Genomic DNA, 26170 nt, shown 5'->3' with positions numbered 1-26170 from the left:
CAGTTTGGAACACATACATAAACATAAAAGATAAGTTATATCCTAATTTAAAATTACTGCATGTCTTATACAACATTCCAATGAAGAACATTGATAGCCCTTAAAATAGTTATTTCCAAATCACTACAGTAATTTTTAATGGCCCCTTAGTAATTGCTTTTTCCCGTCATTAGCAAGAGAGATAGTATGTGATAAAATTAACAGTTCATTATTATTAACATTAAAACATTCTACAAAAAGAAAATTAGTTGACAGAAAAATCAAACATGCATTATTATTGTGGTCATTAAATAGAATGGTCAGTCCCTAAATATAACTGATATAATTTTTATAATTTAGTTCCTTCCTAATTAAAAAAAAATACATTAATGTTTCCTACAGATGAAAAGACTTGAAATGGGAATTAAATTGTATAGCCAAGAAGAAGTAGCTATTCTTTGTTGTTGGAAGTGTAGAAAATGTATAGCAAATTCCAATTGTTTCACAAACTGTTTTGGAAATCACTTGTCAGAGGTAAGTATGGCCTTTTCTCTTTTTTTTAAAGTATTTACTAGGAAATTCTTTAAATATTTTTGGCTCTCAGCCTGGGTGAGATCTAAGCTGATTTTAATCTTGATCACTGAAAATTTCTGGGAATGCTCCTTTTCCACATTGATAATATTCATTAATACCATAGTTGTGAAAATATGGTGTACCTTTAAAAGTTTTTTGTTGTTTTTTGTTTTGTTTTTGCTGAGGCAATTGGGGTTAAATGACTTGTCCAAGGTCACACAGCCAGGAAGTGTTAAGTGTCTGAGGTCAGATTTGAATATTAAGTCCTCCTGACTTCAGGGCTGGTACTCTCATCCATTGCACTATCTAGCTGCCCTGCCTTTTAAATTTTTTAGTTATAATATTCTAAAGATTCAAAAAGTTGAAATCTTATTTGGGAAACAATTGACTCTTTTAACTGTGGATGAGACATTATGCAGCAGTGGTTAACAGTACAGACAAATTTGGTATTCTTTTGGGAAACAGCAAATTCAAAGAAATTTGTCATGCAGTTGTTCATCTTCATATAATAATATTATCTTTCAAAAATTCTTTATATTTTAGCTTGATATAATGAGAGAAGTATTAAATTTGAGTCAGGAGACCTGACTCCTGACCTGGATTCCAGCTTCAGCTGCCTTAACTTAGTTGTTATGTGACCTGAAAAAAAAGTATTTCAAATATGATAAATATATTGGAAAAAAATAATTTAATAAGAGAAGATCAAAATCCATAAAGGTTATTTTAAAATTAAATGTCCTTATATACATCAATTTAAAAATCTCCTAAATCCTTAAAAGGAGAAAAGCAGAGAAGAGGAATAATGACAAACTAAAAGACTATGCATTAGCTCCCTCTGCTGCCTGATCATTATACTTTACCTTCCTGTCTGCTGCTGACATCATGAATGTTTTTGTTTCATAATTAGTCAGAAACCAAAAAGCCACAAAAGTATTAAATGCTAAATGTCTTATAATTAAAAACAACCTTAGGGAATTGTTTTAATTTTAATCTTTAAAAGCATATGTGTTTATCAGAGATATTTTAGTGTGGAGTTAGTACTTTGAGATCTGATTTCCTGTTCACCTTTGCATTCCTGAGTTTACATGTATACTTTTTTATCTCTATTTTATCTATATTTTTGCTTTTAATTTAATAGTTTTATATTAATAATTATTTAAAAGTATAAGATATCTTTTCATTATCCAGAATCCTTCCATAATCATAATAATTTTTAGATAAAAGAATGTAATGTTACCTAATTATTAGAAAATTGTACTTGGGTGTCAAGAAGTCCCACACTTGAATTCTACTTCTGAAACATGCTAACTGTGTGACCATGGATAAATCATTTAACCTCTTAGTTTTCCAAACACCTGTCTTAAGATCAAGATTCTTAACTTTGGGTTCATATCTATCAATGGAAAGATTTCAAGAGATCTGTGAACTTGAATGGAAATAATTTTACATTTTTAATTTCACTAATATCCAAAGAAGTTAACATTTAATTCAATTATGTTTGTAAACAACAAACATTATTTTGAGAAGAGATCTCTCAACTTCATGAAAGGAGTGCATGAGACCAAGAAAGATTCCTGCTTTAAGTCTTGAAGTTGTAGAGAATGTACTGACTTGAATTGGGAAAAGTAATTCTTCAGCTAGGAGTTCCTTATTCCAATGAAATTACATTATAGTTCTTATTCCTAAAAATAAAAAGTTTCCATATTTACTTTGTGTAAGACATGTTTTTCTATGAAAACATGGGTGAAAGTAGTTGATAGCATCCCATTTATAATTAAGTAAGGTTTCTGTGTTTACAGTCTTATCTATACCTGTTTCCCTCACCTCAGTTTCCAGAACAAGGTAACAAAATACAATATAAACCACTTCTTCTTTTTTTTTTTAACCCTTTCTTTTAGTCTATGTTAATTTCTATAAATGATGTTTTTCATTGTCACAGGAGTATTTTTACTCCTATGTATTTTACTAGTACTCCTAGTATTTTAGCTATTTAGAGAACATCTATTTGCTTTCAATGTATTCATTGAAAAATATAATATTCATTGCTGAGAGGCATATTAGCCTTTTGTTTAAATTTTAAAAGAAAATTTTCTGTATGCTTTTGTAGTTTCATTATAATACCTTAAAGCATAGCAGACTAATAAGCCTTTATTTTTAGCTAGTCCTTAAAAGTTTCTTTGTTGCAACAGACCAATGAAGTTAAATTCTTCTATATATAATAAATGTTTCTTCATTGGTAAAACCAAAAAAGTGAAAAAAATTAAATTATTCTGTTAGGAAAACAATAAATGTGCAAAGTCTGATAGAGAAAAAACTATAGAAAAAATATGCAATTGTTTGCAGATCTACACAAGGACTATGTCTTATACTAATTTATAATCCCCCAGTCTCCTATATAATGAATATTCAATAAATATTTTCTGATAATTTTATTGCTTGTAACTTACTTTGGTTTCAGTGTATAATTGTTGTTTTATCTATTAACATGGGACTTTACATTAATCCTTTAGAAAAGAAACAAAACTTCATTTTTGTGTTAAACTTTATATGTTCCTATGTATATGTTTGGTAAATATAACAAGAATTTTGAATCTAATTATACAATACAAGAAAAGTCTAGCTAACAACTTTAGTTCCTTAAAGTACCCTTGCAAAGAAAATTTTAAAAGTTAGATTAAATCTATACAATATCTTTAATACTCTGTAAATAAATTAATTATATAAGAATTAAATTTATGGTTTGCATAGGACAGAATTACTAAGAACATTGGCTTTTTAGAAAAAAGAATAATAAAGTTGGGTTAGAGAGTTGGGTCAATTTAAGCAGAGGGGCTACCTGATACAGTAGAGAGAGCAGAAGTTCTGGGTTCAACTCTGCCTCTGACATGTAAGAGTATTGTGACCTTGGGTCACACTTAAACTGTGTAAGCCTCAGCTTCCCTATCAGTAAAAAGCCTAAACTACTTTCATTAAATGTTGATGTGGGGAACATGAAAAGCTTGGATATTTCATATTTGCCTTGAACCTAAAATAAGACCTATTACTGAAGTATTATGCAAATATTAGGTACCACTGGGTTGGTTGATATCAATATATTTCTTTCCATTTGCCATTATCATCAAATATGTTTTACTAATTCTTCAAGTAAATCCAGAAATAATTATCATTTCACATTATCCAATTTGTGATTTATTAAAATAGATTTGTTAAGCAATGAGTAAAAAGGCAATCCATTATGTATCTATCTGTAATTTTCTACAGAATACACTGTTAGCAAGTTTCTTAATCTAGAAAAATTGAAGATAATAGCTAATAAAGATGTAAACAAGAATCATAGATAGGAATTTAAAGGATTTAGTTTTAAGTTACTTTATTGGTATGTATTAGAAATTATGATTGGATATATTTTACATAGTAATTGACTTAAAATTGTAATAGTATTCAAGGCACAAGAAGCATAACTGAAGTTTTTAAAAAAAAAACTCTTAACAAAGAACAATTATTTTAAATTGTCTTTTAAATTCCTTTCTATCATTTTAAAATGGAAACTTGTGAAACCATTGGCTAGAGAGTGTAGTACATAGATATGAATGGAAAAGAATCTCTAGTCTTCCTATTTCAAGTATCTGGCTTAAAATAAAGGAGGCAATTAGATAAGGAGTAATAGGAGTTGCTCACTAACATCCATTGTTGTGAAATAGAGGAAAAATTTGGTAAAGGAAGAAGTGGTAAAAATACTAATCATGTTTGTACATGTATCCCTGGACATTGAACAGAAATTATATCCAGGCTGTCCATGCCACTTCTAATGATGTGGCAGCTTTTTTATTTTACCTAGATGATGTAAGCGCTCACATCAATATCTATTGGTTAGAGTACTCAGAACTTCTGGAAAAACTGATAAAATACTGAAATAATTATTTTATCTGAATGCAGCATCATTTATTGAGTATCCAGTAAGCATAGGACATGTCCTCAAAAAGACTACAATTTAAAATAGTAAATAGTCTTTGTCATCATGGTGCTTACAATGTAGTAGGGGTAAGGAATGGGATATTTACAATGTGGCCCTATGTGTTATCAAACTTAATATGTAAATGAAGTGTATAAGAAAGAGAAGGTCCTGAACTATCTGCTGTGTGCATGTTGGTTACCTAAAAGCCAGATTGCAGTTGAATTTGTGTCATGATTTATGGATTGTCTCATTACAATTCCTAGGTATAAAATTCAGATCCCTTTGATCTGAGGGAAGAGTTGGAAAAAGAGTCCGAGATTCTTTGCTTGCTATTTGGTTGCTATCAGTTTACAACTGGAATTCTGCTATGACTAATTGATTGGCTTGTCTCCTCTTCCTTCCCAGGTATAAAATGTCCTTCAAAAATATTTGGTATCAGCTGCACAAATTGTGTCTGAACACCAAGTGAGCTGAATGTAGAAGCTATATGCTTCAAAATTTTAAAAGTAGATATATGTCTTACTTAGTCCTCAGTGAAATATTTTATTTCATTAGAATTTTAATGGCATATATGTTTTACTATTTATTTTTATATTGGTAGTAACATCTGGTTCTTTTGATCTAAAGAGGACTATCTTTAGGAAAAGCTAATAGATATACATTTAGACAAAAAGTTCTTGGAAAGTTTACAGTTAATGTTACCAACCTGAGGACAAGAAGTCCAATCTAAAATGCGTTCCTCTCATCTACCAAAAGTGTAGTTTATCAGTACCACAAGGACTGTCTATATTTCAGTCATAAATTGTGATTCAACATTTGTCAGAAGCTTTCTCAAATATTAGATATTTGAAAAATATAGCCTTTTAAATATTAACCTTTTTCATAGTTTTACTAGCTGTACTCTGAATTGATAAACCTTCAGAAATTAAACTATAATTTCAGTTTCTTGCAAATGTTTTCACTGAATTATAATTTGTGATTATATTCTCAGACTTACAAAAGGTTATTCAGAAGTTATTTATTTGAATATCTCTCTCTTTTTCTTCTTTAAAAAAAAGTTAGTTGAAAATAGTGTCTGTTATATTATACTTTTTTTTTCTTATACAAGAATGCAGAACAGAAAAATTTTAAATTTGTTGGTAAGGTATGAAAATGTAACCTAACAAAGTATTGTGCTGGAGTCAGCTCATACCTGCTTGTGAGAGCTGATTTTCATTGTTAGTATTTGCATCTTGGAAATTAATGAAAACTATGAATCAAAACTTGTTTGTTTTGTTTTGTTTTGTTTTTTTGCTTTATTTTTTATTTCAGTTTTGGGGCTGTTTTTCTTTTTTTCTTTTTTTTCCTTCATTGATTTGTTTAGACTTAAGAAAGGTATGGATAAAATGTTAATAATGAAGATTTAACTTAAAAGCATTTCTTATATTTTTTTGCAGAGAACTTTGGTTGTTAATTATTTACCAGCATACCCCTGCCTAACATTTTCTCTTCTTGATTTAGATACCAAGAAACTGAAAGTGAGTACAGACTACTCAAATGAGTAGCCATCATATTCTAATTCCATAATTCTAATTCCATAGTTCTAATACCAGAAATTTAAAGGGAAAATCCAAAAAAAAGAAACCAATAGTAAAAGTGTGGCCTCAAGTGCTAAGTGAGATAGTAAGAGAACATCTAGCTGCTCTAGATGAATTCAAGTCACCAAGTGCAGAACAACTATAACCTCAGATATATGTAATTACTGAGTTATTGCTAGTGATATTTGAATGATAATGGAAGACTGGAGGCCTACTACAACATTTGGGGAGGGCAAACATGTACCAATTTTCAAAAAAGAAGAGAGAATATAGTTTGCAAAATTTATATCAATGAGCTTGATTTCTTCTTCCTGGGGAAATTCAAAAAGTTCATCAAAGAGGTGGTTGTTGAATATCTTGCAAAGGAAATAATCATCACAAAGAACAAGCAGTGATTCATCAATAACAGATCATGACAAATTAACTAGTTTGATAGTATTACTAAATAAGTAGATGAGGACAATACTGTACATATAGTTTACCTAGATTTTAGTAAAACTTTTGTTAAAAGTATCTCAAACTTTTCTTGTGAAGAGGATAGAGAGATTTTGATTTAATGATAATTCAATAAGATGAATTCAAAACTGGCTGAATGATCAGATTTGGGAGTGGTTGCTAATGGTTAGATGTTTTCTGTGGAATGCCCCAGGAATCTGTGTTTAGCAATGTGCTGTTTAACATTTTTAACAGTGACTTAGATAAAGGCAGATGGCATGCTAATCAAATTTGCATATTATAGAAAGCTGTGAGGGATAGCTAACTAACTGAATGACAAGATAATAAAAGATCTTGACAGCTTAGAATTTTGGACATTAAAAAAAATGATTTTCGGTAGAGATAAATATAAAGTCTTTCAATTCAGCCCAAAAATCAACTTATAAATTTTATCTTAAATCACAGTTATCCTGAAAAAACATCATAAATTCATACTGGACTGCAAATGCAAAAGGAATCAACAGTGTGATTTGGCAGCCACAAATAGAAGGGACTCTTGATCTACTTTAAAAGAGATGTATCTCCCAGGAATAGGGAACTGATAATCTCTATATGCTTTGCAGTATTTCATTCAGTTTTAGGCACTTGAGTTTCTCAAGGAAAATAATGAACCAGAGAGTGTTCAGGGGAGATATGCAGGAAGGTATATGATCTTGAATTCATGATGTGAGAATGGGTTTCAGAAACTGCACATGTTTAATGTTAAGAAAAGAATATTTTGGGAAGTCATAATGGTTGTATCCAAGTATTTAAAGGTCTTTCATTTGGGGGATGAATTAGACTGGTTCTTTTCAGTCATAGAAGACAAAACCAGAAGTTACATGTGGAAGTTGCAAAGCAGGAAACATTTCCTTGGAGGTTAGAGGATTATTTGCCTTGTATGAGTTTGAATAGAGGATGTCTGAAGTTTCTGCCAGTACTCAAATTTTGTAATTCTGTGGACACAAGAAAAATTCTCCTCAACAATGGATTCTTGAAAAGAGTAACAGAATTGGAACTCAAAACATATAGACATAGAAAATAATGGAAAAAGCATTAAAATTCAAAGGCAATTATGAAACACTTGAGACTTCTCTAAAACAATAATACTGAATTTGAATATAGAATATGAAAGAATAAGCATTATAAGTTTTCCAGGAAAAATATCATGAAAAAGAAACCCTGAATACTTTTTACTTCAGAAAATTAGGAAAAATCATGGAGAAGTATTGGAAATAAATGGCAGAGTATATGTCAAGGGAATATGTAGAATACCAACAGAATGAAAACCCAATATTTAAAAATAGCTTCAACCTCAAGAGTTATTATATAAAATTTTTTGCAGATCACAAAGGGAAAAAAAAACTAAACCTTTTAACACTCAAAGGAGAATCAATTATAATACAGAATTACTTCTATTTTACAAGAAATAAAAGAAAAACTTTCAGGATGAGATATTTTTTGGGCGGGGAAGATTGCTTATCACCCAAAAAATAATGTAACAGTGAAGCATAAGTTCAAAGGGAAGGATGCCATCAACAGAGGCAAACAATTAGAGAAGAGACAAAGACGAGGATTAAGCTCCCTAGACTTGAGTTATAGAGTACTTCTACTTCACTTTCCACATTAAAAAAAAAAAATATTTAAAGTCATAAGCACTAGCAGAGTGAAAATCTGATTTGGTTCAAATTATTCTCATAAAACAAAAGCTAATTATGATTTCAGCTAAGGTAACAGTAAAAATCCTTTGTAAAAAAAATAAGATTCTGTATGAAAGAATATTATAATTTCAAGTTTCCTTTAAGACTTAAGGTTTTGCTTCTACATGAAGCATTTTCATGCTATCAGATGCTAGTATTCTCTCTGCCAAGATTAGTTTGTCTCTGTTTTTGTTAATGTATGTAGATACTACCATCTTCCTTGTATCCTGTGGAATGTTAGCAACTTCATTTTGGTCTCCCTTTTTCTCCTTGCCTAGCATATGCTCTATAGGTTGATAAACTTTGCCAGGGTCAGTCATGCCTGAATAGATCTCATATTTAATCCTGTGTTCATTTTATCAGTTTATTACTTTTGCTCTAAGCTTTGCCATCATCTGTGTAACCTTGCTACACTTTGTATGACTTTTGAAAGGTTCCTTTTCTTTTTTTGACATTTTTTGCTCATTTATAAAATGTCAGATTTAGATGACCGCTAAGAATTTTTCTGACTCTTAACATTTAACAATGCTACAAAATAATAGGATACTCAAACCAGGACTTTTATGCCTTTTAGTTAGAGCTGTGAGCTTCTGGATGTCAGAATAGGGTTTAGTAGTGTTTTTCTCAGAGTATTTAAGATTGTGTTGTGTATTGTTTGTTACCTTCCATTGAGATTGGTGTTCATCATGTCTGAGAATTCTGCTTGAGACAATATCTCTAGTTCTGAGTACTCTTCAAGTACTTCAGTATATATTTCTAGCTAGCAGATTGACCAATAGGGAAGATAGTCATGAGTTTCTCTCTCTCTTTCTCTCTCTCTATATATTTAAAATTTCAACAGGCTATAAGCTCAAAAATCATTTTTCCCTATCCAGAGTTCTTTACCTTCAGATTAGATACTATATTCTTCATAATCGATATGTTAAGTAATGTATTATATCTTGCCAAGATTTTAGATATATTACTAGAACAATAATCAAATTGTGCCAAAATCAGAAACTTTAACAAAATTGCAGTGACGGTGGTCAGGATTTTTTTTTCCTTCTAAAACATGCCAAATAGATAATAAAATAATAAATACATATGCTCACTCACTTTTGAAGCTAGTTAAAAGCAGGAAGTCGAGAAACTCTTGTGAACAATTTAATAACAAATAGAAAACCCTAGGTAACTTACTAAAACATGTTTTTGATTCATGAGCTCATGGAAACAGAACTAAATTCCCACTTTAATCAAATAGATGTTTCTCAAAAATGCTTTTTGTTTAATGATTTTGTTTTTATTTTGTATTTGGTTGGGGGGAAGGGTGAGCACAAAGTTGAGTATTTGTTTCTCCTATTGAATTAGAATGTGTTTTGTGCTGAACTCAAACATATAACTTATGAATCAAGTAAATATTAACCCGGTAATTGCTAATCTCATGCTTCTCTCTTTAGCAGAACAGTCATGATTTAGCTGTTAACACCTCAGAATAGTTGTAATGTGTAGCACATGAATATAGAAGTCCTTCCAGAATGGATGAATTACATTCTAGAAAAGGTAGGTGTCTGTTTTCTAGAGCAAAAACGATTTCAAAAAAGATAAGTTTATAAGAATTTTTTTTTTCTTTTTAAGTTTAAGTTCTTTAATTTGAGGGATTTATTCCATTTGGGAGAATTTGGTTTCAGAGGTTTAAAAAACTACATGTCACTCTTTGCTGTATGTAACATGCCACTTGAATGTCATCACATCAAGTTGTAGCAAAATAAATATGTAGTCTGTATATTCAAGGAACCTGAAAACAACAATCTATTCAGCAAAATTTGTGTTTTCCTCAAGTACTTTACGTATAGTTTAATTTCATTATATTAGCAAGTTGCACAATCTAATACTACCTTACCTTTCTAGCCTTGTCTCATTCTACTCACTTTCATACATACATTATGTCTTATTCCCTTTTGTGCCTTTGTTCACAGTATTCCCTATGCTTAGAAATGCTGTCCTCTCCAATTCTTGCTATTTCAATTTCTGACTCCTAGTTTTTTATTTTATTTTTTTTTGATGTTCCATCATAGTATAGACTTTTATTAATTTAGTAAAAAAAATTATTAATTTTATAACTTTTTTTTGACAGTACATATGCATGGGTAATTTTTTACAACATTATCCCTTGCACTCACTTCTGTTCTGAATTTTCCCCTCCTTCCCTCCACCTTCTACACTAGATGGCAGACAGTCCCATACATGTTAAATATGTTATAGTATATCCTAGATACAATATATGTGTGTAGAACCGAATTTTTTGTTGCACAGGAAGAATTGGATTCAGAAGGTAAAAATAACCTGGAAATAAAAAGAAAAGTGCAAAGTGTTTACACTCATTTCTGGCTGTAGCTGATTCTGTCCATTATTGATCAATTGGAACTGAGTTAGATCTTCTCTTTGTTGAAGATATCCAATTCCATCAGAATACATCTTCATACAGTATTGTTGTTGAAGTATGTAATGATCTCTTGGTTCTGCTCATTTCACTCAGCATTAGTTCATGTAAGTCTCTCTAAGCCTCTCTGTATTCATCCTGCTGGTTATTTCTTACAGAGCAATAATATTCCATAACATTCATATACCATAATTTACCCAACCATTCTCCAACTGATGGGCATCCATTCATTTTCCAGTTTCTGACTCCTAATTTAAAAGTTAACTCAAATATTATCTTTCCCTTAAAACTTTTCCCAAATCAGTAATGATTTGCCTTACATTCTACATTAGCATTTTGCTCACCTCTCTTTTGCATTTACTGTCATAGATGCAAAAATAAATAAATAAATAAATAATTTTAAATATATATATGTGTGTGTGTGTGTGTGTGTATATATGGATGTATATATGTATGTGTGTGTATATATATATATATATATATATGTATATGTATATATATGTATATGTATATATGTAAGCAAATTATGTGAACCCAGGCCAGGAAGCCTGATGAGACATTTGCGTAAATTCTAGGATAGACAGAAATATACCAGATAATTGTTATTATAGTGTACTGCATACCAGTTTTGTAAAAGGGAAAAAAAAAGTTAAGTTTGAGGTTTGTATCATAGATCTGGCACAAGGCAAACTACAATAATAATGAGAAACTTGATTTATTCACATGTCTGCTGAAGATCTTAATCTGCCAAAAGCAAATAAGCAGACAAACAACAAATACAAAAAACCCCAACTAGGGCAGTTAATAATTTGTTTCTAGTTTCAAAAAAGAAAAAAATCAATGGGGGAAACTTTACTAGATCAGTTCTCATTAACAGGAGAAACTAGTTATACGGACAGAAATGATGGGAACATTGTAAAGAAATTGAAAAAAAGAGGAAATCTGTCCTATACTCTAGATTTTGGGAAAGCAGATTGCAAAGCATTTAGAGGGAAGACAGGTGGAGTGCCATGGCTAAAATTCTATAGTGAAAGTTAGTATAAGAGGGGATGGAAGCTCTTAAGAAAGAAATGTTAAGGACAAATAAGGAATAATTCTGGCAAAGAAAAAAGGAAAGAGTTATGGCTTTCAAAAATAATGTGTAGAAGATAGAAACAAAGGCAGGTGATGGAATATAAATAAATATGTATACACCTATAAAGTTTTTTTTTTTTGGGAAGTACTCTTAAAAAAGGAAGCAGTAATCAAAAAGATCCAGAAATGTTTCATGAAAAGTCACATTATATTTGACTTAATTCTCTTTTTACTGTTATTAGAACAGTTATTAAAATCCTTCCAGAAATTTATGAAGCTATGATTTATCTAAATTTCAGCAAAACATTTGACCTTTCTCGTGTTGTTAATCTTTTTAAAAAACTATAGAGATAAAAGTTAAATTTGGAAGTGGTAGAGTTTTGAATGTCAGGAAAAGAATAGTCTAATGATTAACATTTGATGCCAAATGTTAGATAGCCTATCATTGCAGTTTTATATTTTGACTCTTGTCATCCTATATTTTGACTCCTCCTAGTTTTGTGAAAATTGGAAATTTGATAAAATACCATCTATTTGTATCCAAATCACTGATAAAAATGTTAAATAGTATGGGACCAAAAAAACAAAACAAAACAGATAGCTGGAGAACTTGAAAGGAGACTTGCTTCCAACATCAAACATTGGTCTCAACAAATACTTAGCAACTTCTTTGCACATAAAACTCCCAATTTCCTTTGCTGGATCTTAATTGAAGATGGAGCTTACAGACCATGAGTATCCTCCAATGCTCTTTTATGGCCCCTTATCTTTTCCTTTTATGCTATTTTACTTAGTGATCTTATCAGCTCCTTTGGTTTCAATTAGTATTTCCATGTAGATATTCTTTTATCTGTTTATCCAGCAGTAACCTTTTTTTTTCTGTCTTACTTTGCCTAGTGGACATCATAAAATGCATGTCTAGTAAACCTCTAAAACTTAGCTAGACAAGGAAAGAATTCATCATCTTCCCTCCCAATTTTCCTCATACAAAAATAAAAACAAACCCTTTTTTCTTTACTTCCCTATTATTGTCAAGGACATCATCACCAGTTTGTGAACCTGTGTGTGATCTTCAACTACTCACTTATACTCACCCCACATATTCAATTTGTCACCAAATCTTGTCATTCCTTACATTACAACAGTTCTCTAATATATCCTTTCTTATTATTCACATAGCTGCACATGGTGCAGGCTCTCATAACTTCATGCTTAGGCTATTATTTTGATCTAATAATTGGTCTCCCTGCCTCAGGTCTCTCTGTTTTCTAGTCTGTTTTCCACTCAGCTGCCAAAATGGTTTTCCTAATGGTCTGACTATGTAAATCCCTTCCCCCAGGTTAATAAACCACAAGGCTCCCTATTATTTTTAGGGTTAAATGCAAACTCCTCTGGTTTTAAAACCCTTTCTAACTTGAACTCTTCCTACCTTTCCAATCTTTTTACACATTCCTCCTTCTTAATCTATGATCCAACAATATTCCTTATTATTCCTTTAACATAATAGTTCCATCACCCAACTTTGGGCATTTTTATTGCCTGTCCCTCATGCCTGCAATTCTTTCTTTCACCTCTACCTCCTGCTTTCCTTGGTTTACTTCAAGACTCAGTTCAAATCTTAGGGTTTTTTGTTTGTTTGTTTGTTTTTTTCTTTGCTGAGGCAATTGAGGTTGAGTGACTTTTTCAGGGTTACACACCTAGGAGGTGTTAAGTGTCTGAGGCTAGATTTGAACTTAGATCTTCCTGACTTCAGGGCTGGTGCTATATCTACTATGCCACCTAGCTGCCCCCAAATCTTACCTTCTCTAAGAGATTTTTCCCAGTTCCTCCCTACCTTTCACTTGCTAGTACCTTCTCTCTGAGGTTACCTATTTGCATTGCTTATTTCTTGTACTTTCATAATTATTTGCATGTCTTCTACCCCGTTATATGAGCTCCTAGAGAGTGAGGATTATCTTCAGCACTTAGCAGAATAATTGACTTATATAGTCAGTACTTAATAATTTTTGTTGCCATTGATGGTGATGCTAGGTAAATCAGAGATTTCAGCCCTCATGACGTTATGTACCGGAGATGTGACACACAAGGAATCTCAGAGTTGGAAATGATCTCAGAGATCATCTGATCCTATCCATACATTGTACAACCTCTTCTTAAAATACATCCAACACATGATGATCCAGATTTTGCTTGAAAAGACCTTCAGTAAAGGAAAATTCTCTTCCCAGGCAGCAAATCCAACTTTTAGATCATTACCTCACAATTTAATCCTCTTCAGTTTTCACCCATTGCTGTGATCCTTCACCCTGAGAATAACAAGAAAAAAATCGAATCTCTTTTCCATATGATAACCCACTAAGTACATGAAAATGGAAAGAGGAAAGTGAAAATAACTTTCCCTTAACATCCAAGCCTTTTCTTTTCCAAGGTAGTTTGACCAGGAGAGTGTTGGGATCATGCCATATGAACAGCAAATGAATTTGATGTGTAATAGAAAAGTCTTACATTTGGCTTAAAAATGAACAAGTGTAAGGTAGAAAAGCATGATTAGATAGCAGTTTGAATGGAAAAGATTTGGTCATTTTTATGGACTATAAACTTAGTATAGTATAGGATCCCTAGAGCTTTCTTTTCTCTTGAGCTGTACTGTATTATCATTTGTACTCTGACCTGATCATACTGTACCCCAAAGTATTGTTTTCAGTTCTGGATGCTATGATCTTGGTCATGCTATTCAGGATGTTCCCCAGTTTAGCAATATCCTTCCAAAAATGTGACATCCAGAACTTAATGCCTTCTTTGCACAGACACTGCTTAATAAATTTTTGATGTCTTGAATTGATAGGATATAAGTCAGATTATCAACCTGGGCGACTGAAATTCAACCTTGTAACAAGAGATTCTCCAGCTAATGAGACTTGGTTTGCACAACGGGACATAGCTGTCCCAGTTACCTGAACAATGGTGGCATTCAGAGCCAGTCTCATGCTTAAGTGCTTGAGAGCTCACATAACTTAGGTTAGAGGATTAACAGTCATTACTATTTGTCCTACTGATGCCCTGATGTCCCACACCACAGTCATTTGACCTAGTTATTTTAAGTATTTCTATACTTTGTCATCCAACTAGCTGATGCTCCTTAGAACCTTTGTACTTTTGACATATCCTGACGTGTAGCATGACATGCTAAACTCTTTTGCATTTTCTTCCCCATTAAAGGGGAGGTCCTTTGTGGTTTTTCACTTTTTCTATTTGTTTCCATAGAATTTAGATTTCACATAGTGACTGCTAAATAAATGCTCATTTATTTCTGGGAAGTTGTTATGTAATAGGATTTTAGGATGTAAAGAAAATAGTCAAAATGACTCTCCTCCAAATCATCCACCATTCTCTGTTCATAGATCCATGAAATTCTAGAAATGGGATGTAAACCTCAATCATTCACTGTTTCATTTCATTATTTTATATATATATATATAAGTGTGTATATATATATATATAATATATACATACATATATATATATTTTTTTTAAATACTCAAAGATTGTTGTGACATAAATGCCACAATGTTGGATATGAAATTGTTTTCTAAAAACTTATAATCATACTTAGAAGTATAAATTACAAATGTAAAAAACCTTCTTGGAGAGGGAACATAATGATGTATAATTCACATTAAAGTGAAATTGACTTAGATCATTTCCTGAAAACAGTTTTAATTAGTAGAAGAGGGAAAAAAAGAGCAGACGGACATTGTCAGAGAGAGAAGAAAAAGGGTACCTAAAGGAATGACTGATTATATAGGAGATACACTTTATTTTAGTCTATAAGATACTTCTTGATTAGGGGCATGCAGTAAGTAAAAATTTGAAATAGAAGTAGTTTGGCTTTGGTGCTCTTCCTTTTCATATCTTTTCCTCCAGTATCTTCTACTCTCTGGAATCTGTCCTGTTTCAGCTGGTCAGCCTATGCCTAATTCTTAGCTAAGAAATATACTGGGGAAATCATCTGATAAAATGATCCATACTAAGATATATTACCTGACAATGGCTTCTGTGTGCCCCTTCAGTCATTTTCTTACGCAGTCTGATCAGAAGTATAGCTCTAAATCAGATGATTAGAGTATGGCATGGAGTAATTTCTTTTTTAGCTATTAAAGTAAATGTGGACTAATTGGCTATTCTTGCAAGAGATTGTGTGTGTGTGTGTGTGTGTGTGTGTGTGTGTGTGTGTGTGTGTGTGTGTGTGTGTGTGTGAATTTTACCACATCTGTGATTTCATCACTGCAGGGTATGCCAGGTAAGAAGTTCCTTTACCATTACAGATCTATACCTTTTCTGAAGTTTTAGAAAGCAAGGGATCAGAGAGTTGTATAGTCACTATGTGTCAACAGACAAGATTTGAACCTTAGTCTTTCTTATTATAAGGTCAGTTCTTCAATTCACTAGTCACTGTGTCAAAGCCAAGCTGTCTCTTATATGTACATATTTAAAAAAACAGAAATGTTTTCTTTGAGATAAATAGATGGCTAGATTATGATCAAAGCAAACCATTCTTCAATTCATAAAAACTGAGGTTTTGTCAAATTTAATTCCAAATTTTATAGGATAAAATTAAGTTTATATTTGATTTTGATATATTCTAACTTATTTTCCCTTCAGCCAACAGAAATCATATTTTTCCCATTTATTTTTTCTATCCTGTGTAAATTCTGTCTTTTCATATTAATTGCAGAACAGATGCCTTATGCTTCCTTCACATCCCAGTTGTTCAGTCATATAAGTTTTTTCATGGCATTATTTGAAGTTTTCTTGTCAAAGATATTAGTATGGTTTGCCATTTTCTTCTCCAGCTTATTTTACAGATGAGGAAACTGAGACAAACAGTATTAAGTTTAAGTAACTTGCTGAGGGTTTCCTGGCTAGCTTTCTGGAGGATCTCTGGACAGGCCTTGCTCTTTAGGTGGAGAAATGATGAAGTCAAGAGAGCCACCATAAGGCTGATCAAAGATGGAGTCCGGAGTCTGGAATCTTCTTTGTGTCTGTGACTGAGACTCTCCCTGGAGAGAGAGAGAGTCCTCTTGTGTCTGAGACTCCCTTAAATACCTCAGTACGGTTACATCACTACAACATACTGAGCATGCGCAACCATTACATCACCATATTACACTGAGTAGGTGCTTAACTATAAGTATACTGGTGTCCTTAATTCAAGTATACCTTTTCAGAGTTCTGACCCTCTACAAATCCCCAGCTTATAAATGTCTGAGTCCAGATTTGAATTTAGGAAGATGAATATTCCTGACTTATGGCTCAATACTCTATCCACAGTGCCACCTGGTTGCCCAAATCTCTACTGAACTACAATTCTGGGGGAAGTAAAAACACTTTGATCTTCTAGGGTCACTGTTTAGGACCTCAGAGCATATTTATTATTATGTGGCTAGATGATCTAGATCTAGAAGTGATTGTTAAGATAGGAGTTGCATTGAAACTTGAAACAAATCCTAAATAGACATTCTTTTAGGTTGTTCAGAAAGCAATTTGAAAAGAGCAATATATTTTCACTAAAAAACTTCCTACCATTGCTACCATGATCTAAAACTGAATATTCTACCATATTCAGAAGTCCAGAAATATCTGTTCCTGAAAGGTCCTGCTTGTCCGTGTGTGTGTGTGTGTGTGTGTGTGTGTGTGTGTGTGTGTGTATTCTAAGATTAAATTTTAGGAGCCTAATGCTTTTTATTTAAAATTTTTAAATTTAGATTGTTTAAATTTTGTTTATGTGCAGATTTCTGGTTTTATAATATTTGGATTTGTGTAAAATTTAGACATTTTCTTGCTGCATTTATCTCCCAGAAAAACAATTCAGTATTTATAAATGTTCTGCACCTTACAAAATGTGTTACAGCACTGCAAATGTTCTGTTACTTCCTACAGTAACAATGAATATTTAAACCAATTCATTTTACTACTAGTTTTTAAAATTGAATTTTAATTATGTTCTACTTAATGGATGCAACCAGCATTCTTTGGTTATATGTAAAAAGCTAGTCAAAGCTTTATTCATAAAAGTTTGCCTCCCATAAAGCTTAATATGAAGGAAATATGCCAAAATAGAATCTTTATTTTGAGACTTTACTTTCAATTTTCAACTTCATAGACAGTTTTATTTTCTAGGTTATAATTAAACATGAAGTTCATATTCAGTTTGTAGGTAGATATTTAAGTATACATTTTATAATTTTAAGAGTAATGTTCAGACAATAGTTTATAAATAATAGTTTCTAGAACTTTGGAATTGCTTTTAATTGAAAGTTCTATTTCATTTGCTATTCAAGCTGCTTCTTACAAATAGAAAGTTTGTTTTCACCATAATAAAGAAAAGTTTCACATAGCTGTTTCTCACATCAGTTCATTCATTCATTCTTTCTGTCTGTCTGTCTCTCTCTCTCTCTCACACACATACACACACATACACACACACACACACTACACACACACTCACACAATTAATGCATTGTTTTTATTTTCTGTACCTCTAGGCACTATAGACAATTGGAAAACTGAATCGCCCTTTTTGTGGGGCCCGTTTGGGGGGCTTTAACTTCAGCAGCAGCCCAAAATGTTCCTGTGGTCAATTTGTAGCTGTACATCTTTGCAAGAGCAGGACAGATTACCAGCCTATTCTTGTAATCAGACTAACGAGACCATCATTAAAACATTTATCACTTCATAGAGTTCAGTCAGGGCTCGACAAGGAGAATACACTTAAAAGTACACGTGTTGCCTGGGAGAATAAAAATCAAGGTTTTTAAACATGGCCCAAAATAATGTTCCAGGAAGATTAACTGAAGCTCTTTGCCTGGAGGTGCGATCAACCAGTTTGGAGATGAAGACTGAAAAACTGCACTTCAAAGCATCTAATCCAAAATACTGTCTTTTTGTTCCCCAGTCTGTGAATGACAGATGCAGTATAAGAGCTTTTCATAGAAAGTCACATAGTTTGGATCTGAACATCAGAGAGAAACTCACCTTATTGCCTACTTTATATGAAACACATGGTAAGATTCCTGCCTGTAACAGACTAAATGAAACACAGCCTTTTGACCCTCATGGCTTATATGTAGGTTCTAGTAAAAATAGTCATTCCTCTCCAGATTCATCCAGTTTTGATGGTAATGGGCTACTGCAAAGATTTTCAGTGCCTTCCTGTAATACTCTAATAAGACAAAGAGAAGAAGAATTTCAGTGTGGTTTAGAGGCTTCCATCGTACATTCTCACCATAATACTATTGATGAATTGCCTTTCCGGATGGACTTCCCTGTAGCTGTTAGTGGTGTGGATGAACCTGGTGAAGAGGAGGAAGGCATCTCATCTATTGGTTTCTTACACTCTGCTGGTTTCTCCTTGGGTGCCATTAACCAAAGGCTAAGCAAAAGAGAGAGAAACAAATTAAAGAATCTGAGAAGGAAGCAAAGAAGACATCAAAGATGGCTCCAGAAACAGGTAGGAAATTATACCATGTTGTTCAAAGGGCAGTCGTTATTGGGGTGGAGGAAGACATATCTTAAAATGTTGGATTTTTTTAAGGTTTTAATCCTTTATTAAATGATTGTCCATCATTATATATAAGCAATATTTCATAAATACAAAGCTCTAGGATAACTGAAATTTATATCTATATTTCTACGTTTATAGAAATCTATCTATATTTATAGCTACATTTCTAGGCATAAATGTTGCAGAAAAGTGTTTTGAAAACATTCTTATAATTTTATCCTGAAGTACTATTAATATTAGGCAGCAATATTAGACTTCAAACTTAGTCTTTTTGATAAAGACTCCAAATTTTCTTTATATCAGAAGTTCTTAATTTCATAATTATTTCAGTATAATTGGTTTTCCTCATAATTCTAATGTATTTCATTGAATGTATTTAACAATATTCTGAGAAGGGGGTTGATAGGCTTCACAAGACTGCTAACAGAATCCATTATATAAGAAAAGTTAAGAAACCCTGCTTTATATTATTTTGTAATATTTATCATAACATTAAGATTAGATTTAAAATAGAAAATATGTTGCTTATGAACAAAACATTTGGTAATCTCTTTGTGAAAAATTCAAGATTATTTCATTTGTGGTAAGTGTCATTTGTATATATGTAGAAAATGATAAAAAGTGTGTTGAATTTAAAATTAATTTGACTTAAGGTTTGTTTATTTTTAAGAAATGTGCATTATTATGGTTAATAAAATCAGATCATTTAGAACAGGGGTGGAAAACCTTTTTTCTGCCAAAAGCTATTTGAATGTTTATAACATCATTTGTAGGCCATACAAAATTATCAATTTACAGAACTCAAGCAGTAGGAGTTTTCAGCTCATCATCACTTGAAGTTGTTGCTTTAGCAAATGATTTCACAGGCCTTATAGGGCCCATGAGCCAGATGTTCCTCACCCCTGATTTAGAACTTTCCCCAGATAAATCAGACTTCCTTTAGAAGGTCTTGAGTGTGATCAGAGATTAGGTAAGCACCTTTCACAGACATCATATTAGAGATTCAATCTTTCAGTAGTGATTGTATTAAATCAGTTTTATTGTATTAAAAAAACAAACAAACAAACAAAGAAAAAAACATTCTCAGCTCATTGCTCATTGGTTGTACCAAAACATGCAGTAGCTTGAGTTTGAACTTCAGGCGGTAGCTTTCTAACCCTTGTACTAAATCGTTCCATAGTCCTTCCTAGTCTAATGTACTGTTTTTCTATAGTAATATATCATAATACTTATTAATCAACATGGATTGAATACCAATAATATCAGAGAATATGTTTCTTCGTAAAAAATAAGACTACTTCATTCATACTTAGTACAATATATATATATACAGAGAGAGAGAGAGAGAGAGAGAGAGAGAGAGAGAGAGAGAGAGAGAGAGAGATTATAAAATGTAACTGGAATTTTCCAACTCCGAACTTAGTGTTCTTTCTGATCCACAATGCTACTTTGACTTTGTTATATAGAGCATATTGATAGAATAATTTAATTTAAATAATAGCTTTTATATAATGCTTAACAAGTACCAGTCATTGTATTTAGCGTTCTAAAATTTTTATCTCATTTGATCCTTACCATAACCCTAAGAGGTAAGTACTATTATTATCCCCATTTTACAGATTAAATAACTGAGGCAAATAAATTTAAGTAACTTACCCAGAGTCTCATAGCTAGTAAATATCTTTGAACTCAGTTCTTCCTGATTCCAGACATGATTTTCTATTACTATGCTACCTAACTTCTTCCTTATACATTTTTATATTGCTTCTGATGAACAGGATGCAACAGATGGGTTCAGTGAAACATTATTTTATCAACATGGGAATAATATATTTAGGACTGAAATTGGATGTTCAAAGCTATCTAATCTAACTTTTTAATTTTACAGATGAAGAAACAAACCCAGGACAATTATGTGACTATACGGTAGCCACATAGATAGTAAGAAGGGTTGTTGTCCAGTTTTTTTTTTTTTGTTTTTTTTTTAAGGTCATGTTCTACTCTTTGTGATTTCATTTAGGTTTTTCTTGTCAAAGATACTGTAGTATTTTGCCATTTTCTGCTCTAGCTCATTTTACTAATGAAGAAACTGAGGTAATTATGATTAAATGATTTGCTCAGGGTAACATAAATAGGTAGTGTCTGATACCAGGTAGTAAGTGACAGAAGTCCAATTTGTAGCCATATCATCTGATTTTTCTTATCTACCTCATATACCACATTCTCATATACCATTACCTCATATAATACTTCTTGTCAAGAAGCTCGTTTTCATCTTTTGATTATATATTCTAACAATGAAAAAAGATGATTTACTAATATAGTAAGGACTAATAGGCTTTGCAGCATTTTTATTTTATTTATCAGCAATTAAGTTATTCTGTGTTATCAAAACTGAAATAAATTATTCAGCAACAACACATATTTACAGATTTTCATTTATTTAAAGTGTAAAAACCAAACTCTGTATTGGAATACTAATCCACTTCTGAGAAAAATATATGTTGAGTTCAGTTTAAGTAAATGCACAGAAAGATACTATCACAAGCAGTGATTGAATAGGTTGCCCTAAAATATTTGGTTAGGAAATGAGAAATAGAAATTAATGTGCTAATTATGCTTTTCTTTGCACAATAACATCTTTGAAATGAAATATGTGGTGCTTATGAATTGTACTTATCTCTTGGGGGTGGTGGTCCTAAAGAGTTCTTTCCAGTTCCTAATATTCTATAGTTCAGTGTAATACTATTGAAGGCTAGAAGGTAGGATTTACTATTCAATTTAGAAACAAATAATAATGAATTTGTCTTTTGAAATAAAAATCGCTTTATATTTGATTAAATTATAATTGGATTTACAAAATTGTTAGTCTACAAGTCAGTTCAATTTTTAAAATGGTTAATTTAGTTCAGGTTTTTTTTCCTTTTTTATTGAATTAATGGATTGTTTAGATGGATCTCTTCAGTCAAAATGCCCATTCCAGTAGTCCTATGTGGACATAACCTATATAATCCAAGAAATATTATGTAGACAATATAAAATAGGTTTTTGACATTGAAATCTTTGAAATGTGCATTAGAGATTATAACATTCAGAAGTCTGAGATACAAATCATATACATTACTTTCTTTGGAACAGAACAAAGGAAAAATTCTTGAGGCTAATCCAGATGGAGAAAAGAATGCTGGAAAAAAGTAAAATATCTTCAGAAAGCTAATGTTTTAAAAAGTTAACCTCAAACTGTGAATACTTTTTTTTTTCCCCCCTGAGGCTGGGGTTAAGTGATTTGCCCAGGGTCACACAGCTAGGATGTGTTAAGTGTCTGAGACCAGATCTGAACTCTGGTCCTCCTGAATTCAAGGCTGGTGCTTTATCCACTGCGCCACCTAGCTGCCCCCAAACTGTGAATACTTAATAAAGATTGTTAATATTAGCAAATTATTAACAATAATTCCATTTAATTCAGTGGATCTCATGCTACAGATAATTGCTCCAGTGGTACTTTACAGCTGTGATTCCTATCCATGTTGTTCAATAAATACTCCGTGGGAGAATCTGTGCAATATATGATGAGAAAGTAGATATATGTGTGAGTAGTTATAAATATTATCTTAATTTCCATGGAGGGTAATAAATATTAAAAAAATATATACTCACTATCACTATGCACATATCACTATATTGAGCACTGTGTATACAAAGACAAAAAAAATTTGCTCTTAGGGAGCTTATATTCTATAGAGGAATATAGCATGTAAACCAAAGGACATACAAGATATTTGGGGAACACATGGGGGAGGAAAACCACATTAACAAATGTTCTTTCATTTTTCAGTAGCAATAATTTGTTTGAACAGATAAAGTTAGATTCACTCACTTGCCTACCATGTAATAATGTTTTTCTTTTCTTCCTTCCCTCCCTCCTCTCTTTCTTTCTTCTTTCCTTTCCTTTTCTTTTTTTTTTTTTTTTTTTTTTTTTTTTTTTTGGTGAAGCAGTTGGGGTTAAGTGATTTACCCAGGGTCACATAGCTAGTAAAAATTATAAAATTGTATAATTAGAAGATGGTTAATGAATTATCTAGTAAAGAAAGCCATAGTTATAGAGATTTAGGATGGCTCTTCAAAGAGATCATCCTTAACTATAGTTTCCTTTTTTAAATAGAACTGCTAAATTTTTAGGTAGATTAGGAGAATTCTGGTTTAACATATCTAATGCCATTCTTATGGAAAACAGGATTTATGAAAGATGAGATGGAAAAGGAAAGGATAGAAACAAGGAGATTTATTAAGACTAATTAGTTGATGAATACCTGAACTAAGGCAGAAAGGAAAGATACTGATGTAAGTGATATAGAGGAAGTGGGGGAGGTCTCCTTTCTTAGTCCTCCCCCCTCTAAACTTGGGCATTCCCAAAGCTGGGTCTTACTTTCTATATTGTGTAACTGCCTTTATCTGTTACCCTTCAGGTAAGTTACTTCTGTGCCTTTAACTTAAGTCCTGACTTTATCCTGAACGTTTGGCCAACATTTCCAACTACCTGCTGGTGAAACATAGCCGTCTGCCATTTTACACAGTAGTTCCTCAATGTAGCTACTTTCCCAACATCTACTGTGTCTGAGATGTTGAAGCAAAGAAAGAAGATGAAGTTAAACCATTTAGTCAGTGACCTGCATAGAATGTTTGATCAAGCTAGCTCTTTTTTAAATTTAATTTTAATTTATGGAATAAAACAAGCATTTCCATAACATAGTATAGTAATAATAATAATGAATGCACATACTTCAAATCTAATTATGTACAACTTGCTGTTCCTTTTAAATATATAATAAAATTACTATGTAAATTTCTCCCCCCCTTTTTTTTTTCTTTCCTTTCCCCTCACTCTAAAGATGACTTCACACACACACACACACACACACACACACATATATATATATATATATATATATATATATATATATATATATATATATATATTATATTATAACACATAACCTCTACACATGTCCCGGTCCAGCGGGACTCAGTTATTTGGGGAGTCGAGGGGGACCCAGCCTGAAAGAGAAACGGGCGAGAAAGAAGAGCGAGACACAAGCAGATTTTTGTCAAGGTCTCAGTTTATTGCTCTTGGGGTACAGCTTATATAGCAAAAAGCATGAGAAAGAGAAGTAGGGAAAGGAGCAGGAGTGATGGAGAAGTAGGGTTGGGCCTGGGAAAGAAACATGGTTCAATGAACAGGAACAGTATACAATGTTGGAATACTCTATGGTCGGCCGGTTCTCGAAACTATTTGTCTGAGGATAATGCCCACCTGTGGTCGGCCGATTCTCAGAACAATTTGTCTGAGGGTAAGGCCCACTTAGGGGGGAGAGACACCTGGGCAGGCCCACTTAAGGGGAGAGACACCTGGGCTGAAGCCATTGGCTCTCAACATACACATGTATGTGCAAAATTATTTTATACATCTGTTTTATCAGTTCTTTCTGGATATAGACAATGTCTTCATTATTCTATATTTTAATTCATTATTAATAATAGTCAAAATGACTCAAAAGTCATTCTTAAAACAATATTGCTGTTACTTTGTAGTGTTCTCTTGGTTTTGGTCACTTCATTCTTTACAATTTCATGCAAGTCTTTTCAGATCTTTCTAAGATCCTGTTTTCTTACAGCACAGTACTATTTCATTGCAACTGCATGCCACAATTTATTCAGCCATTCTTCAGATTAGCTCTTTTAATAGTGGACTGAGATAGCACAGGAATAACATAGACTCTATCTACTTGTACAGACATATGAGTCAGTGGGACTGTGTTTACCTTCTTTCTCTTTACTTTGACTTCTCTTTCATTTCCATCATTATCTTCCACCTTACATTGGAGCTATTGATTTGATTTTATCTCTACTCATTCCTATCTCTTATATCCCTTTTGAGCTTCTTTAGAACTTTCAATTACAATTGATGTAATATCAATTTCTTATGGCTGTTAGAAGAATCAAATGAATAAACATGTTAGCTCTTTGTAACCTTTAAAGCGTCAGCCATTATTAATTTCTGTTCTCTTCAGTTTCAGATTTCATTAAAGCCAAATCATCTGCCACATCCCAGTCTTGCCTATATCACTCTTACAAGGAGATTTTTAATTTTTCACCCCTAGACCCTAGAATCTAGTTTCTCCTTGTTTGGATTTCAAATATTGACACATTACTCACTTTTTATTTAGTTTTTCTTTATTTCACCTCTAGGGTACCTAATTTCTGCCTTGAAGAAGTAAAAAAATTGGTAGGGCAGAAGTTGTTTCTTTATTGCTTTAATTTGACCCTTTGTTTTACCATATTGTGGCTAATAAAAAAGATACTTTGTTTATCAGGGTAGATCTCCAAACTGTATGAAAATTCCATTCCATAAACTTTGCTAAATGAATTATTGTGTCTACTTAAGAAGTAGAAAGTAGAAGGGATTGTGAATCAAAGGACCTATTTTCCCTGGGTGAGTAACTTAATTTCTTTGACTATCATTTCTCCTAACTATATTTTTTTCTTTTTTTAATTAAGTTTTTTTTTTTTTTTTTTCAAAAAATATGTAAGAATAATTTTTCAACATTGACCCTTGCAAAACCTTATGTTCCAATTTCCCTGCCTTCCCTTCACCTCCTCCCCTGGATGGTAAATAATCCAATATATGTTAAGCATGGTAAAATATATATATTAAATCCAATATAGGCATACATATTTATACAATTATCTTGCCGCATAAGAAAAATCAGATCAAAAAGGAAAAAAAATGAGAAAAAACAAAATGTGAGCAAATAACAAAAAGTGAAAATGCTGTGTTGGGATCCATACTCAGTTCCC

At 32.2% G+C, this 26170-nt stretch overlaps 1 protein-coding gene across 1 annotated transcript in view; it reads left to right on the top strand.

Annotated features, from left to right (window-relative positions):
• RNF180 (ring finger protein 180) overlaps positions 1–26170 on the top strand; it is a 167360-nt gene that overhangs the window by 29212 nt on the left and 111978 nt on the right. The window contains 5 exon segments of the mRNA XM_074282123.1: positions 382–513; positions 5944–6024; positions 9729–9797; positions 18297–18555; positions 18558–19261. Of these exon segments, the coding sequence (XP_074138224.1) occupies positions 382–513; positions 5944–6024; positions 9729–9797; positions 18297–18555; positions 18558–19261 (1245 nt within the window).

This window comes from Sminthopsis crassicaudata, chromosome 1 (genome assembly GCF_048593235.1).
Source record: "Sminthopsis crassicaudata isolate SCR6 chromosome 1, ASM4859323v1, whole genome shotgun sequence".
NCBI classification, from domain to species: domain Eukaryota; kingdom Metazoa; phylum Chordata; class Mammalia; order Dasyuromorphia; family Dasyuridae; genus Sminthopsis; species Sminthopsis crassicaudata.
Note: the sequence above shows the minus strand (reverse complement) of the source record. Positions and strands in the feature narration are given on the sequence as shown.